At 43.8% G+C, this 17,284-nt stretch overlaps 1 protein-coding gene across 4 annotated transcripts in view; it reads right to left on the bottom strand.

Annotated features, from left to right (window-relative positions):
• MYRIP (myosin VIIA and Rab interacting protein) overlaps positions 1-17,284 on the bottom strand; it is a 184,049-nt gene that overhangs the window by 58,547 nt on the left and 108,218 nt on the right. For all 4 annotated transcript variants that reach the window (XM_032237120.1, XM_032237122.1, XM_032237121.1 and 1 more), the window contains exons 4-6: positions 16,781-16,917; positions 14,766-14,849; positions 704-801 (exon numbers count right to left, since the gene is read on the bottom strand). In XM_032237120.1, the coding sequence (XP_032093011.1) occupies positions 704-801; positions 14,766-14,849; positions 16,781-16,917 (319 nt within the window). The remainder of the gene's footprint in view (positions 1-703; positions 802-14,765; positions 14,850-16,780; positions 16,918-17,284) is intronic.

The raw sequence follows: 17,284 nt of genomic DNA on the forward strand, positions 1-17,284 counted from the left end.
TTAAAACGGCCATAATGGTTTAAAAACACTATAAAACAAATCCCAATTGTAAAATTAAATCAATTACCCACATAAATACAAGGGATCTGCTTAATTGTTCAGAGTGTGTGTGTGTGTGTGTGTGTGTGTCTATGGCCACATTGGTAGAAGATAAGGTATGCCATGAATATACATTTGTGTATAAATGCATTTATAAAAGTTGAACAATTTTTTATTTCTTTTTGAATTATATATTATTTGGGAAGACTCTCCTTATGTACTAATTATTGAACACCAAGGAAACTCCAGCTCATCTTCCTGATGTCTTCTTTTAATGATAATTGAACACGTATCTGTTCAATCAAATGTTTCAGGAATAGCAATTATTTTTAAAAATAAATTATATTTGATTTTTGTATGTTTCTTGTTTCTTGAATAGGTAATATATTGCCTGCTTTTACTTGTGGATACTTCGGAGAAAGAATGCAGAAAAATAAATATTGCTGCTGTGATAATAAAGAGAAGTAGGGAAATGGTATATGAATGATTAATATGATAAAATGTAAAATAATTAAAAATGAAAAGAAATAAAATAAAATAATGGAATAGAATAAATTGTAGTAATATTGGCCTGTAAATGTACTGCCTTTTCTAATTGAGCAAGAAACGCATACTACTAGAAGGAATTTTTTTTAAATTAAATGAAAAAAATTATATTTCTTACCAAGCTGTCACTGTATATCCCTGCCTTGGAAATAGCTTCTTCTATTACTTCTTCTGCAACATGCAAGGCTACAGCAACAGTTCTTAACATGCTACGTCCTAAGCAAGGAAGGTAAAGTATTCATGACATTTATACAAGGGAAAAGATAATTAAGATAGAAAGTCTACAACTGCTTTCTCAAAAAAGAGATCCTTCCATTAACAATACATTGCTGTAAACCAAGTAAAGTTTTTTTTCCCCATTTTAGTATTATACAGTATTTCTTCTAGCCAGTGAATGTCAACTGTCTCACTAGGTTATTCAACAAGGGAAACTACTGAGACTTTTTTTTAAACCAAGAGTATAACTTTACTGAAGATTTCATGTAGTTACAGAAGTAGAAAAGCCAGTTCTAATGATTCACTCGAAAAGAGCATAGGAAAACTCCCTTTCCCCTTTGGATTCATTTGCACTATCTTTATTTTGGGAGCGATCTGTGTGCCTCGGGCTTCCTCAGCTGAGTGACCTGAGTGTTGGGTCCATCTCAGGCTTCCAGTCAGTACACTTGCATTCCAAATTTCCCTTCCAAACCTCCCTTACATTCCAATGTCGTCTGCCCCCTCTTCCTGTTACAGTTGTCTGGTTGCAAGTGGGACTGTGTAGAGAGTCAACCATGATAGTTTGTACCCAAATATTTTTATTTTTAACACAAAAAAATATGGAAACCCTTTTAATTAGAATTAGATGGCTAACTAGATTACAAAACAGTGTGTGTGCCAATACATTGCCATTAAAAACAATTATATCAGAAGCTCAGTAAAGCAAATTTCATCCATCAAAAATGTTTCCAATGTTCATTAAAAAATGTTGAATGCTATAAATAGCACTTGCAACGTAAGTCATTCATTCTAGAGGGTACACAAATCTAATGTCAAGATTCCGACTAACAAACCCAAGCAAATCAGGACTCTGAGGCAAGATGTTCCCTCAAACAATTGGGTAAACCATATCAGCACACTTGAAAACCAAATCTGAATCTTTCTTGCAGTTTCAGCATAATTAACATCTATAAGCACCCCTTCCCCACTGTTGCTAGTCATGTTGGCCAATCAGATAAATTGGTGGGCTCCTCAGGCACTCTTCTCCTTCTCCCTCCATCACCTGCGAGATCATCTTGGTTCTCACAAGAAAATTCAATGTTGTGTTTAGCAATGCATTCCAATCTCCCCCCTCCCATACAATGTGGCAATGATGAACCAGGAAAATGGTTTCTAGCAGGTTCAGTTCAGTGTTGACAGTTGGCTCCCCCTAATGGGCGAGAAATATCTGGAAAACATTGATGTAAACAGTTTAGTCTTGCTTCTATCCACCCCTCCCATCCACAAGTGCTTCTTTAATTTGTGGGGGTTCTTTTCATGGGATTTTCTAATTAATCTTTCTGCCTTCAGGTCCTTGCACTTCATCCAGGTAGCTTCTGATAAGGAGGTAGCCTTTCCATTGCACTAAGCCTCTCCTTTTTTAATCTAGATTCTTAAGCTTTTTTTCACTTCATAATGGGGTTCTCCTTCCACCATGATTGGATCCAGAGCAGCTTGTTCAGCTGGCTGGAGTGCTGATCTCATTACCGGTTTCAATAAGCTACTGAGGAAAGCCGGATGTACTCTCCCTAACAGCATAGAAGTTTTAGTTCTACCTTGATTGGGTTGATGATTTTTGTGATGGGGAAAAGTCCTATAAATTTGGGACCCAGTTTTCTACATGGAAATTTCAATTTTAAGTACTTGGTGGAGAGGTAAACTTTCTCTCTTATGTGAAATGGTTTTTTGGGGGAATGTCTCTTATCTCCCTGTATCCTTTGTGCTTCTGCAGCTTTGGCTAGTGCCTTCTTCACATTTCCCCAAGCATTTTGTGGTGAGCCCACCTACTTTGTTAAGCTGACTGGGGAGGGGGGTTCTCAGGGAAGCTCTGGCATGGGAATGAATTCTATCCATAGCTACCTTAAAGGGAATGAGTCATGTGCTGCTGTGGACTGCATTATTATATGCCACTTCAGCAAATGGCAATAGGTCTGCCAATTAGTTTGCTGATGTTAATATAACATCTCAAATACTGCTTTATCATTGCATTTGTATGTTCTGCCACCCCATTCGTACTCAGATGAAAAGCTGAGCTAAGTTCTTGGGAGGACTCAATCAGTCTTACAAACTCCCTCCAAAATTTTGCCGTGAACTGGACCGCTCGATCTGTAATGATTTGCCTTGGAACTCCATGCAGCCAGTAGATATGTTTCAGGAACAGTCTGGCCAGTTTCTGAGCTGAGGGGAGACCAGAGCAGACTACAAAATGAACCTGTTTGGAAAAAAAGGTTGGTTACGGTCCAAATTATGATGTCCCCCCGCCCCATTTCCAGGAGTTCTACTATAAAGTCTATTGTGATCTCTTCCCAGGGTTGTGAAGGCTCAGCCACTTGCCTCTTTTTTATGGCCGCGCATATGGCACAGCTTTTTATGTAACTCTCAATGTCTTTTTATATTCCCAGCCACCAGAATTGTCTCTTGGTCAGGTGTCATATTTTTAGGAATCCAAAATGGCCACTTGGTTTAACATCATGGCTTTTCTGTAGCAATTGAATCTGGAGGGTGCTGGGAATGTGCAACTTAGACCCCTTCCATGTTAGTTCCTCTCTGAGAGGAAGTGTACTTCAGCCAGGGGTCAGATTTTTAATTCAACTTTAAGTTTCTGGTGGAAGCCTTCCCGAAACTGTTCTGATGCTTTCCAGGTTTGCCGTCTTGTAATGGCTTGTGCTACCTTTTATGTGAGGGGGATGATGGCATTGATCACTTCTTCCCTGTTGCTTTTGTATTGCAGCATTCGGGACAGAGTGTTTGCTAGGATATTTCCCCCAGGGATGTACTTCAGTGTGAAATTGAAACAGTTAAAGTCCATTGGACTTGTTTGGGAAAAATTTTCCGAGGGGTTCTGAGTGTCTCCAGGTTTTTGTGATCAGTCCCGGCCTCAAATGGCATTTTACTCCCCTTGAGAAACTGGTGCCAGGTTATTAGGGTCCATCGGATAGAGAACACCTTTTCCCACACTGCCCGTTGCCTTTTCAGGGTCAGTGAGTTCCTAGAGGTGTAGGCACAAGGTTGCAGATTTCCATCTTGATTTTTCTGGAGGAGCACTGCCTTCAATCGCTACATCAGTAACATCTGATGTCAAACAGTTCCTCAGGGTTTGGGTGCTTATGGACTGGTTCCTCTGCAAACAGTTGCTTGAGTACCTCAAATGCTGTCTGGAATCCATAGTCCATTCTAGTGGCTGACCAGGTCATGGCTTGAGGGGGCTCCCCGTTTTCATCAGTTTGGTGATTGGCAGAGCTATCTTGGCAAATGAGGGGATGAATTGCGGGTAAAAATTTGCAAAGCCTGAGAAGACAGGAAGTTCTCCAGCTGGACAGACGTGGGAGGTGTGGGCTCTTAAGACTCTCACATGAACCCTGTCTGACAAACCATCTCTGAAGATTCTTTTGAATCGGAACCTAAGAAGGGCAGCATCTGATCAGACCCTGAGGGAATCAACAGATCCCTCGTGGGTTAGTGACTTGCCTATGAATCAGAGTCAGGGAGGCAGCCATCAACATGGCTGACAAGATGCTGGCTTTTTGTCAAGCAAATCGAACAGAAGGAGGAGACTGGGAGAGATGAAAGACCTGATAAGAGAATTTATTTAATCCACAACTACAAACTGCACTGGAAAAGGCAAAGAAATCTTGAGAACATAAATAATATTGATGGTCAGATAGGGACTTTTTTTTTTCAAATGAAAAGGAAGGTGGAGGGCTGTAACACCACCACCACCCCAAAAAAAACTCTTTGTTTGAAATGTTTTGGAACAGAAAAATAGAAAGCAGAGAAATGACAAACACACTCTTTTGCGTTCTGAGGTAAATGACTGAGGAAACCGGTTAACAGCAACTAGAACGGTTTATTCGAACAGAACTTAAGACAAGCAACAGACAACAAACCCCCCATCTGCCAGCTATTTATACAGGGAGCTGTCAGACGGGAAATCAATGGGAGTGCAGGGTTTCTCCCGCCGAGAGGCAGGTGCGTCCTGGCCAATCAGAGGCGCCTTGCACAGTGTCATCTGGTGGCCAGGACACCACACCCCTTTTCCATGGACTGCGTAAGCATATTCGTGGAAGTAGTCTGGGCGTCTGCACACGCGCTGAGAGCGTCTCAGTAAGGGTGTGGCCACCGCCGAAGAAGGAGGAGTGCGAGTATCTCTGCTCCATTGGATTGGCTACGGGAACAATGCTGGAGGGTCCACCCTGGCCATGGCGCCAGTTTGCAAAGATAAGTGTCCCGGCGAGAACGAGGCAGGCTGTGCAGCATCAGAGCTAGTTGTGGTTTGTTGGTCGGGCCAGCAGGCGGCGTTGTTAGGGTCGGATGTCTCAGGAACGGCTGGATGGTCCATGGGCCTCCCTGCAACTCATCGGCAAAGCTGGTCTACATGCCTCCGCCAATGTCTCCCATTACCAAGTAGGGCCCTGTAGGAACAGGGCCCGGTTACATCTGAGATGACGCCAGGAATCCACTTTGGGTTGCCCACAAAATTCCGGGTGAACACCCCCTCACCCACCAGAAAAGCCCGAGGGGGGGAAGGCTGGAACATAGAGGAAGGGGTGTAGTGGGGGTGCAGACGGTCTAAAGTAGTGCGGAGTTTGCGGCCCATAAGGAGTTCTGCAGGGGATTTACTGGAGACAGGGCAAGGAGTGGTGTGTTGGGAACATAGGTAAGTGGAGAGCTGGGTAGACCAGGGCAGCAGAGCCATGCGACGGAGGGCCTCCTTGGCAGAGCGCACAGCGTGCTCCACCAAGCCATTCCCTGCAGGGTGGAACGGGGCCACAGGACGAATGCTGAGGCCAGACAGGTAGAGTTGGAATTCAGAGGAGGAGAATTGGGGGCCGTTATCTGAGACCAATACATCCGGAAGTTTATGTGTGGTGAATAGGGAGTCAAGGACGTGGATGGTGGCTCCAGAGATTGTGCTCTTCATGGGGAAGAGCTCAACCCACTTGGACCATGAATCCATGACAATAAACAAAGTGAGACCCTCAATAGGACCCAGGAAGTCGACATGCAGCCAACTTCATGGGGCATGGGGCAGCTCCCAGTCCCAGTGCGGGGTGGCAGGAGGTGCCAGTTGCACCTGCTGGCAAGCCGGGCAAGCCTGCACCCAGGCTGTAATGTCCGCATCCATGGAGGGCCACCAGACATAGCTCCGCCCGAGGCTTTTATGCGGACAATGCTTGGGTGCCCTTCATGGAGGCGGGTGAGGACAGTGTGGTGGAGGAAGGAAGGAATGACCACACAGCCATCACAAAGGAGGCAGCCCTGGAGCACAGAGAGTTCCATACAGCGACGGAAGAAGGGAAGGAGGGAAGGGTCTGGAGAGCTGGCAGGCCAGCCCCAGCGGACAGCGTCGATGACAGCTGGAAGGACAGGGTCAGAGAGGGATGCCAGTGCAATGTCAGAGGATGACATCGGCAGATGGAGATCCTCAATCAAACAAATGGAGTTAGTCGGGGCAGGGTCATCAAGCAAGGTAGGCAAAGGGCAGCGGCTCAGAGTGTCCGCATGCCCCATATGGCGGCCGGGCTTGTGGAGAAGGGAGTAGGAATAGGAGGCTAAGAACTCGGCCCACTGGGACATGCGGGGGGAAATGATAGGGGGAGTAGGCCGGTCGCCAGCAAGAATCCCCAGCAATGGCTTATGGTCGGTGAGGATGGTGAAGGGACGGCCATAGAGATAATGGTGAAACCTTTTTACCCCACAACGGTGGCTAGCACCTCCTTAACCAACTGGCTGTAATTTCGCTTAGTTTTGGATAAGGTGCGGGAGTAAAAAGCAAGAGGAGCCTCTGACCCGTCAGGGTAGGCGTGGCTCAGCATAGACCTGACCCCGAAGGGGGAGGCGTCACAAGCGAGGAGTAAGGGCAGGCGCTCATCAAATTGAGCTAGGACGGGTGGGGAGGTCAAAGAGTGGTTGACAGCCATGAGCGCATGCGCCTCGCGGATGGTCCAAACCCAGGGAGCGGAGCTGTCCAGCAGCTGGTGGAGAGGGTCCGCGAGAGAAGCCTTATGGGGGATGAAGGCAGAATAAAAGTTGAGGAGGCCCAAGAAGGCCTGCAACTCAACTTTGTTGGAAGGGATAGGAGCAGCTAGGATGGCCTCAATCTTGGAGGGGGCCGGATGGATGCTGGCCTGGTCTATCCAATAGGCACTTGGAGGCTTTTAAGTGGAGGCCAGTGGTGTGGAAATACCACAAGACTGCCCGCAGTATTTTGACGAGCCTTGGTCTGTCGTCAGCGGCAATCAGGACATCGTCAAAATATGGGGTGACCCCAGGAATGCCATGGAGCAAACACTCCATGAGGCCCTGGAAAATGCCAGGGGCCATGCTAATCCCAAACTGAAGGCGCTTACATTTGAAAGCCCTGTGGTGTGTGACAATTGTCTGTGCAGCCGCGGAGGCAGCATCAACAGGCAGCTATTGATACGTCTGCACCAAATCAAGTTTCGCAAAAATTTTACCCTTGCCTAGGGTGTGCAGGACATGTTGAACAACTGGCACCGGATAGGGGTGCGATTGCAGGGCCTTATTGATGGTGGACTTAAAATCACCGCAGATCCTAATGGATCCCTCGGCTTTCATGGGAACTACAATGCGGGTTTCCCAGGGGGCAAAATCCGCTGGCTCCAAAACGCCCTGGGCGAGGAGCTTATCAAGCTCCGCGTCAACCTTAGCCTTTAAAGCCAGGGGAAGGTGCCATGCCTTCAAACGGATAGGAGCGACAGTGGGGTCAAGGCTGAGGGAAATAGGGGTACCAGTATAGCAGCCCAAAGTGGGGGGAAAACACCTGCAAATTCAGACAAGAGGGAGGAGAGGTCATCCCCTAGAGGCAGGGAAGGAGAGATAGAGTGGACCCCAGAAATAGATAGCCCCAAAGCCCGAAATCAATCCAACCCCAGAAGGGAGGCTAAGGGACTTTTTACAATAAGGAGGGGGAGGCGGCCGCTGAAGTCGCCATAAAAAACCCTGAAATGGCCGCAGCCCAACAGGGAGATAGAGTTGCCCTGGTAGTCATGGAGATGGCAGCGGGCGGGCACAAGTTGGCTCTTCTGGTAACGGGGCAAGAGAGTGTGAAGGGAGTCCCAGGACATAATGGACCTAGCAGAGCCAGTGTTCAACTCCATAGAGCAGGGCCGTCCGTCCAGGAGGATGTGGAGATGGAGTTACCCCGAGCCCCCAGGGAGGAGGAAGAGGCTGAGTCAACCAGCCACTCGGGATAAGTGTCGGCCGCATCCCCTACAGAAAGGCAGTTTTGGTGGTGGGCAGCAGGAGGGGCCTGAGAGCGGTAGGCGGCAGCAGGCAGGCTGGTTGGCCGTTGGTCCGGCAAGGCGGACTTGCAGACAGAAGCCAAATGTCCCTTCTTGCCACATTTGCGGCATACAGCGGTGTGGAACCAGCAAGTAGATCGGGCATGCCGGCCGCCACAGCTGAGGCAGGAACGGCCGTCCTTAGGTGCAAGAGCCTGCAGGTGGTCAATGGCTAGATCGAGCTCAGCCTGGAAAACGTCAGAGGCTTGTTGGTGGTAGACAGGGTTGGCAGGAACCTGAGGCGAAGTAGCTGGAGGGAAATGGCGGAGATTGGGTGTGGACCAATCAGCCATTTCATAGGCACAGGAATCATCAACTGCAATCTTAAGAGTCAGTTCGGAACGTGAGAGGATGCAACGGTGTAGATGGACGTCCCTGAGGCCATAAATAAATTGCTCCAAAAGGGCATCGTCCAGATCAGAAAACTCACAGTTAATGGCTGTAGCCCAAAAAGTAGCCACGTATTGGCTGATGGAATGCCCTTCTTTCTGGACACAGCGACGGGAGAACTGGCACCGCACGTAACGGGAGGGCGCGGGCTCGTATTGGAGCTTAAGCCAAGACAGGAGCAGGTCCCAAGGCACAGAGTAGACCGGGGAGGGCGCAGAGAGAGCTCGAGCTGTAGTGAACATCTCAGCCCCACAGTAGTGAAGGAAAATGCCGCGTTTCCTGTCAATTGACAGGTCCATGAGGTCATGGGCGAGAAGAAAACATTCAAAGCGTTCCAAGAACGCATCCCATGCCTCAGACTCTGGCCTGAACGGCGCAAAAACAGTAGCGGCAGCCATGGGAGGCACGCAATAAGGATCCGGTTCTCCAGTCCTCATCGCCAGTTTTGCGTTCTGAGGTAAATGACTGAGGAGACAGGTTATTCGAACAGAACTTAAGACAAGCAACAGGCAACAAAACCCCCATCTGACAGCTATTTATACAGGGAGCTGTCAGATGGGGAACCAATGGGAGTTCAGGGTTTCTCCTGCCGAGAAGCAGGCGCATCCTGGCCAATCAGAGGTGCCTTGCACAGTGCCATCTGCTGGCCAGGACACAACACACTCAATTATAAACTCCAAATTTGGTTTTGGATCTTAAACAGAAACCAATACTTTTACTTTGAATTACTTCCAACTAATATAATTTTTAAAAAAGCATGTCTTCTTACTGATAATAGATAATTTAACTTTGACTGTGTGGGAAGTTTTAATTAATCAACTGCCATAAATCAGAATTTGGAAAAGCAGGAGACAGAGAAGAACTTTTGGCTGATTACAAACTTATTACAAGTGATTTATTTTGAGCAGTTTATTAAAGGAAAGAAGAATAAATATCGGACCTGGGAAATATGAAGGTTTTTTTCTCTCTTCTACTCTCTCTTCTTTTTCCCACTCTCTGCTGCAAAAGATTAAGATGGTTTAAGATTAGCTTCTCTTCCAGTTTTAAAGAAGTTGGATTAACCAAACTTATGGTGGACCAGAATTTTGAAATAAGATTTGTACAACTAACTGCAATTTTGGAACTGGATATTAAGGAAGAACAAAAGACTAAGACGGCTCCCATTGCTTTTTTTCCACAGCAGTTGAAGTAGATAAATCTAAGGTGGACTATAACATTGAAACAAGGATTGTATAACTAACTATAACTTTGAAACTGGACATCATGGAAACCTAGGAATTAGAAGAACTATGTGAAATTATAAAAATATGCATAAAACAGTAAAATCATTAAAATCAAGCAAAAACAGAATTTTGAACACAGAGAAGCAGAGATCTAAAGAAGAATTCAAAGAAGAAGGGGGGCAAAGTGAAGGGGGAGAAATGGGGGAAAATAAAAAGCAGACAAAAAATTCCATCAGTCTTGGAATTGTTATAGGGAAAACTGCAAAGAGGAGGTGTCCCAACAAAAGGGGGGGGAAGCAGGCAAAAGTGATTTTGAAGGTTGTTAGTGGCATAAGGAAAATTGAAACAGAAAGCTATGTCCCAACAAAGAGAAATATAAAATATTTTTGTGAGGGGGGCCTGGGGAAAATTGGTGGGATTGGAGGTGTTGAAACAAAGAAAAGGAAGAAGACAGGAACAGAGAAGTGGACAAAAGTCTTACTAGGAAAAAATCAGATATTTAGATATGGGAAAATACAAAGCAAGATAAGGGTTTTATTCCTAAATATGTCAATAAAATGTAATTGATAAGCCCAAAATATATGGAACATGGATAAATATGAAACTGATATAGGGAGGCTGTAAAACAGAGGTTTGTGCTTCACTTTTTTACATGATAATCAAGAGCCGAGGTGGCGCAGTGGTTAAATGCAGCACTGCAGGTTACTTCAGCTGACTGCAGTTCTGCAGTTTGGCTGTTCAAATCTCACCGGCTCAGGGTTGACTCAGCCTTCCATCCTTCCGAGGTGGATGAAATGAGGACCCGGATTGTTGTTGGGGGCAATATGCTGACTCTGTAAACTGCTTATAGAGGGCTGAAAGCCCTATGAAACGGTATATAAGTCTAACTGCTATTGCTATTGCTATAATTAAAATGACAACAGAAGGATAACTAAACATGAGTTAAAATATATGATAGATGGATATATAGAGAACTTTTAAGATGATGAATAAAGTGAGATGTTCACTGCTTGTTATTTTACATAATAGATTAAGGGAATTGTAATGAACATTGAACAGCGCGGTTTGTCATTTATAGATAATTTAAGGATAATTTAATCCAAGATAAGGAAAAATAAAGAGGTCACATGGAATATATCTACAATGAGAAATTACTGAGATTTAAAGACAGAATCACAAATTGGGGGTGCGTAAGGATGTATAATTATATAAAGATGATGAGAATAGCTAGGAATTGTAACCAGGTCTACCTCTTGACCAAAATTAGGCGTGGTGATGGTGTTTAAGTCTCTCTCTCTCTCTCTCTCTCTCTCTCTTTCTCTCTCTCTCTCATCTATCTATCTATCTATCTATCTATCTATCTATCTATCTATCTATCTATCTATCTATACATACATACATACACACACACACACACACACACACACACACACATACATACATATACTTTTTTGCTCTATTTTTCTTTTTCAAGAAAGGATGTCAAAATTAAATATGTATATTGAAAAGGAACTATAAATACCATCAACATAAAATGGAACTTGCTCAGAAGCTGAAATACACCAAGTAAATGAGATGAAGAGTGGGAAGAAAAAGAGAGAGGTAAAGGAAGAGAGGAATAGGAAAGATGGCAAGGAGGGGGAAGAGGAGGAGGGAAATGAGGAGTGGAAAGGTGGGAGAGGAGGAGGAGAGAGGAATAGGAAGTACAGTAGGGAAGGGGGATAGAAGGAAGAAAGGTAGGGAGAGGGAGGAGAGAGAGGGAGAAGAAAATAAGGACAAATATGGTGTATGGAGAGCAGAAGAGCTAAATAATTGTGTTTTGAGAATAGATGGTATGATGAATTGATGTAAACATTTAACAATACAAAACGATGCTGGCTATGTAATAGTATACATGTGATTATGTTATGAAAATAAAAAAAATAAAAAAATTACTATACAAATTTTTTTGCAAAGCCTAGGAAGCTCTGCAGTTGCTTGTAGGTTTGAAGGGGTTGCCATTCCAAGATAGCCTTCACTTTCCCTGGGTTCCCTCACTTGATATCACTTTCTTTTCTTTAAACACTATGCAGGACTATGCAGGCCGCTATGCAGGACTTGGCAGATGAATGAATCCCTTGGTTAGGTCTATGTACTATATACTTCCTCAGTTCCTTCATCTCCCTTGGAGTCATGACCCCAAATCTCAGGTTTGGGGAATTTTGCTCCTGATAAGACCTTGATTGCACAGTCAGTGGAGTAATGAGGTGGGGAAGCACATAACATTCCTTTTTGCTGAACACATCTGCCAGGTCCCGATATTCGCTGGGGATTGACTGAGTACCCAGTGGGGTTTCTGATGTTTCCTTTAGCCACTCTTTGTTCATTTGGATAGGGGTTTGGCAGGCAGTCCCTCCCCTGAAATTTCTTTGGGGAAGGGAAGGTTCTCTTCCTAGCTTCATCTTCCTCCATCCCTCTTTCCATCAGATCATTGGGCCCCATTTGTCCAACCAGGAAAGCCCTAGGATCACTTTCTCTCTCTTTGGGACTATTATAAAGTGAATGATCTCCCAGTGTTTGCCCATCTCTAGCCATATTGGCTCAATTAGGTGTGTTGCAGGGGATGCTCCTATTGGTGACCCATCCACCTGTTCAAATCTCATGGCCTGGAGCAGTTTTTGTGCTCAGATTCCCAATCTTAGCACAGTTGGCAGGCTGATTAGGCAATGGGTGCAGCCTGAATCTATCAGGGCATCCACCTCTCCTTGTACTTTGGATACCATGATTTTTGTGGGGATAGCAAAGGGACAAATGACCTCACTTACCATCGAGTCATGTTCATTTTCATGCTTGCTGTCATAGAGCAAGGGTTATTGGCCTTTCTCAGCTGGAGTTCCCTTTTCCTCACTTGAGGGAGAGGCGACTTCTACAGCCTGGGCGTGCCAGGTTTAGTTTTACTTGGCCCCTATCTGCAGTTTCTTTGGCTTGGTTGTGATTGGTGGATTACTCTTTGTTTGGCATGTGGGTGCTAAGCACTTGGCTGCCTGGTGGCCCTGCTGGCCATACCTGAAGCACTTAATGGGTGTTTGGGGCATGACAGGAGGGGATTCCATGGCCATAGGTGTGGTCGTCCATCATCCGAACTGGCGCCACTCCTGGCTCTGTTTTAGCTTCATCTCAGATGCTCCCTTCCTTTTATACTGTTTCAGCTCAAGATCCAGCATGATTGCTATCCAGTATCAGTGCTGGGTCCACTTGGGGACTCCTCGGTAGATGCAGGGCTGGAGCAGCTCTTGGTCAAGCCCTTCTTTGCAGTGGTAGACCAGCAATTGGTCTGGCCAATGTCTCAATTTTCCAGCCACTCTGAGGAATTCTCGGATATATTCCTTTGCTTGTAGGCCCCTTTGCCTCACTTCTTGAACCTCTGTTTCAGTCTGTAGTGCTTGGAATTCATCTTCAAATCTGGCCCTCAATTCCTCCAGGAAAACATTGATATTCCCCAGTTCTAGTGTGTCTTCATTGTGGAGTCTAGTCACCCATTCTGAGGCTTCCCCCTCCACGTTTGCGCCCATAGCATTCACTATTGCCACCTCCAATGAGCAGCCTGGGGCATAATGGTCCAGGTGGGCCTACACCTTTGAGTTGGGAAAGAATGCCAATTTCTCTGGATCTCATCAAATGTAGCTTTCATCTGTGACAGGTCCACAGGGGGTGGAGGAGGGATGAAGTCCCTACAGGTCAGGGAACCACCCCTGCATTAGGTAATAGGGCCATGGTGGATAACCCAACCACCCAGGTGGGTCCATGGCTGGACCCCATGGCTTACAGCCTGCTGCTATTGGGGAGGACTCCGTCATGGGCTAGGGCTCATCACTCCTTGCTGCCGTGGGGGACTGCATCTCAAAGCTGGCCTTGATGGCCCAGAAGGAGGGCTTGTTGCCATCCAAGTCAGACTTGGGCTTCAATGAGTTGAGGCTAGCGGGAATAAACAGGTTGCAGGCACCATCAGTGCTCGAGGGCGGTTCATCAGCTCCACACCTTGGATTTCCCTGCGATCAAATCTTATCCTCCGCTGTTCGACTGATGGGTTATGGAAGATGCCCAGGTACTTCCATTTCCTCTGGTCATCCCATTCCACTGCTCTCTCAAGAACAAATCGGTTGGTGACCAGGGGGACCTCAAGTGGAATTCCACTTCAGCAGCTTTCAGTACCCTTCTATGAACCAGCTCCCCTTCCACATAGTAGAGGTCCATGGTGGCTATGGCATTCTCTCGAACTGCTTACCGCTCTGTCTGTTCCACTTGGACCTTTGGCCTACAATTCCCGCTGAGACTGTCCTGGGGTTGGCCACGATCTCTCCCTTCTTTTCCACCTCAAAATCTTTCCTGTCTTCTTCATACTCCTGGAGCTGTTGGCAGCGTGCAGGACCCCAGGAGCTGTCCATTCTTCAGGGCAGGATTTAGCAGAGTTGGTTTAATGTCAAGGTAATGAACCCAAGCAAATCAGGATTCTGAGGTTAGATGCTCCCTCAAACAACTTCTTTATGGGGTAAATCATATCAGCACACTTGGTTGAAAACCAACTCTGAATCTTTATTGCAGTTTCAGCATAATTAAAATCAGTAATCATCCCTTCCCCCCAGTGTCACTGGCCACGTTGGCCAATCAGATAAATTGGCGGGGATCCTCTGGCACTCTTCTCCTTCTCCCTCCATCACCTGGGAGATGACATTGATTCTCATGAGAAAGTTCAATGTTGTGTCTAGCAATACATCCTCCCCCCACTCCCATACAGTGTGGCAACAATGAACCAGGAAAATGGCCTCTAGCAAATTCAGTTCAGTATTGACATCTATTCTTATTCAGTGTACAAAACTTACTATGTTTTCATAGGAAAAAAGTGAGATATGGTGAAAAGAAAAATATGCACAAGAATATAAATATGTTTTACGTTATTGCCACTAATGACATATATTAATCCTATGTTATTTCACTGCAATTCAGATATTTTATTTACAGATAAAAATAAAAGTAAAATTTAAATATCTACCCTCTGTGTTTTTGTAGAAAACCAAATCACTGTTACATTTGCTTTCTTCATTTACTGTGGTTCCTTCATAAAAATGTCCTGCTTCTGGAAAAGAAAAAAAAGGAAAGGAAGAGAAAGAAAAGAAAGAAAAGAAAAGATACTTTCCAATTTATCAATATATAACATATAGATAGAAGAATTCTCTTTAGAACTGGCCTGTAATTACCAGACCACCATCCCACATGTTTTGCATTTCACCTCCTATAATTCCTAGCTAATATGATTGCCTGGCAATTCTGGAAAATGAATACTAATATACACAGGAACATTTGTTTAGGAATCCCTGATGTAATTCCAATATCACCTAAAGGGACAGCATTAAACCCACCTTAAAAAAAGGTATAAATCCCTGTAATTTCTTCAGAAATACACTATAGCTATGAATAAAAGCAAATCTCAACATTGGGTCCATCAATGATTTAAATATTGTTGACTGACATAAAAGATAAAACATGAATTTAAGAAAAAGGGATTGCACAAAAATACTTGACATAATGAATTTTAAAGGTCGTCATTTCATGCAAAGCGAGGTGTTTAATCACTCTTCTGCTCAAATGGAAGAAGTAGACAATATTATTATTGTCTTGCTCTGGAAGAATTAAAAAAGAAACAGTTGTTAATAAAATGAAAAGAGTTGTTTATGTAAATTTGTGTAAGAGGAGGTCTCTCACACAAATCAGAAAAGTAAATGAAGCCTTGTCTGAAAGAATAAAAAGGTCATGCTTCATAGGCACATAAACTAAATTACTAGGTGTCTCCAACATATTTGATGAAAAAGGGAAATACACTTTGCAACCAAAATACAATCTTGCTTAGCTCTTGGTTTATTCTTCCTTCTTCCTTGTTTCTTAAAATGACCAATGAGACATTTTCTGACTCACAGTTCTTTATCCAAAATATTGTGACCGACAGTGGCTGAATCACAACCATTTGTGAAGTCTGCCAATACACATTATTGCACATTTGACTTTTATAAATGGAAACAGCTCAATAAAAACAGAATATTACAAGTGAGAAATTCCAAGAACTGTTTGCAATTAAGAAAATAATATATGTTCTATTATGTATAGCCATCAATTTATGTCAGTTAATATATTTATACATACATTACAGAATTCTAATCTGTACCCTAACTAAAATATTTTAAAATTAGAATTATAAAGCATTAATTGATGTTTAAAAACAAGGCACCTCCAAGAACTGAACATGAGTTTCTGCATTTATTTCCCAGGAAGTCCTCGACTTACAATAGTTACTATGGCACTGAAAAAAGTGTTTTATGACTGTTTTTCACACTTATGACCATTGCAACATCCCTATGGCTATATGATCAAAATTTAGGTCCTTGGCAACTGATCTGTATTTATGATGATTGCAGTGTTCAGGGGTCATGTGATTACTTTTTGCGATGTTCTGACAAGTGAAGTCAATGGGGAAGCCAAATTCAACAACCATATTACTAACTTAACAACTGCAATGTTTCACTTAACAACTATGGCAAGAAAAGTCATAAAATGGGCAAACATTTAACAAATGCCTCACTTAGCAACATAAATTTTGGGCTCAATTGTTGAGAAGAGCTGAGGTGACGTGGTGGTTAGATTGCAGTACTGCAGACTACTTCTGCTGATTGTTGACTGCATGCAAGGTTGGTGAAGCCTTCCATCCTTCCAAGGTTGGTAAAATGAGGACCCAGATTGTTGGGGGCAATATACAGACTGTATAAACTGCTTAGGCAGTGCTGTAAAGCACTGTGAAGCTGTATATAAGTCTAAGTGCTGTATCTTGCACTTCCAGAGCAATGTTATTTGCATGATGACACAAGATGCCAACCTTTATATACAATGCTTGGCTCTCTCTTTTTTCCTGAGATACAATAATACATTGATCACTGCACCATAGGTAAAAAATTTGCCCCACATTTGTATGAGTATTCATGGTAAAGAAATTCTTATCTCTGTTATTTTTCTCTCTACCTAGTATGTCACAGCAAGTTCCAGTTTCCAAACGATGTTTTCTATATAAATTCTTCAGAACTTTAGCACTTCCAAAACGCTTGAAGCGACTTTTCACATTATTGTAATACCATTCCAGGGACTGAGCTCTTAGACGTCTGAGGGGGAAAAAAAAGAAATTTGAGAAAACTGTACCATAGTAGCAATTCTTCCATAACAATTTGCATTTTTCAATATTTTCAGGAAGACTCTGTTTGGTTGAAAGTAAGTTGGGTGAAAGACACAGTATTTTATTATTTTGTAGTTTGCTTTTCTGTAGTTCTAATTTTCAAGCTGAATACATTTTATGCTTATATAGACAACATTATAGGTTTAAGGCAATTCATTATGATAATTGAAGTTGTATAAAGTGATATAGACTGGAATGGATATTAAAATTCTAATATCCTTACATATAATCATATGAGACAAAATGGAAACATTTGAGTATGCAAATGCTATTTATATAGAAAAAGCAATAAGTAT

Source organism: Thamnophis elegans, chromosome Z, assembly GCF_009769535.1.
Source record: "Thamnophis elegans isolate rThaEle1 chromosome Z, rThaEle1.pri, whole genome shotgun sequence".
In the NCBI taxonomy this organism is placed as follows: Eukaryota; Metazoa; Chordata; class Lepidosauria; order Squamata; family Colubridae; genus Thamnophis; species Thamnophis elegans.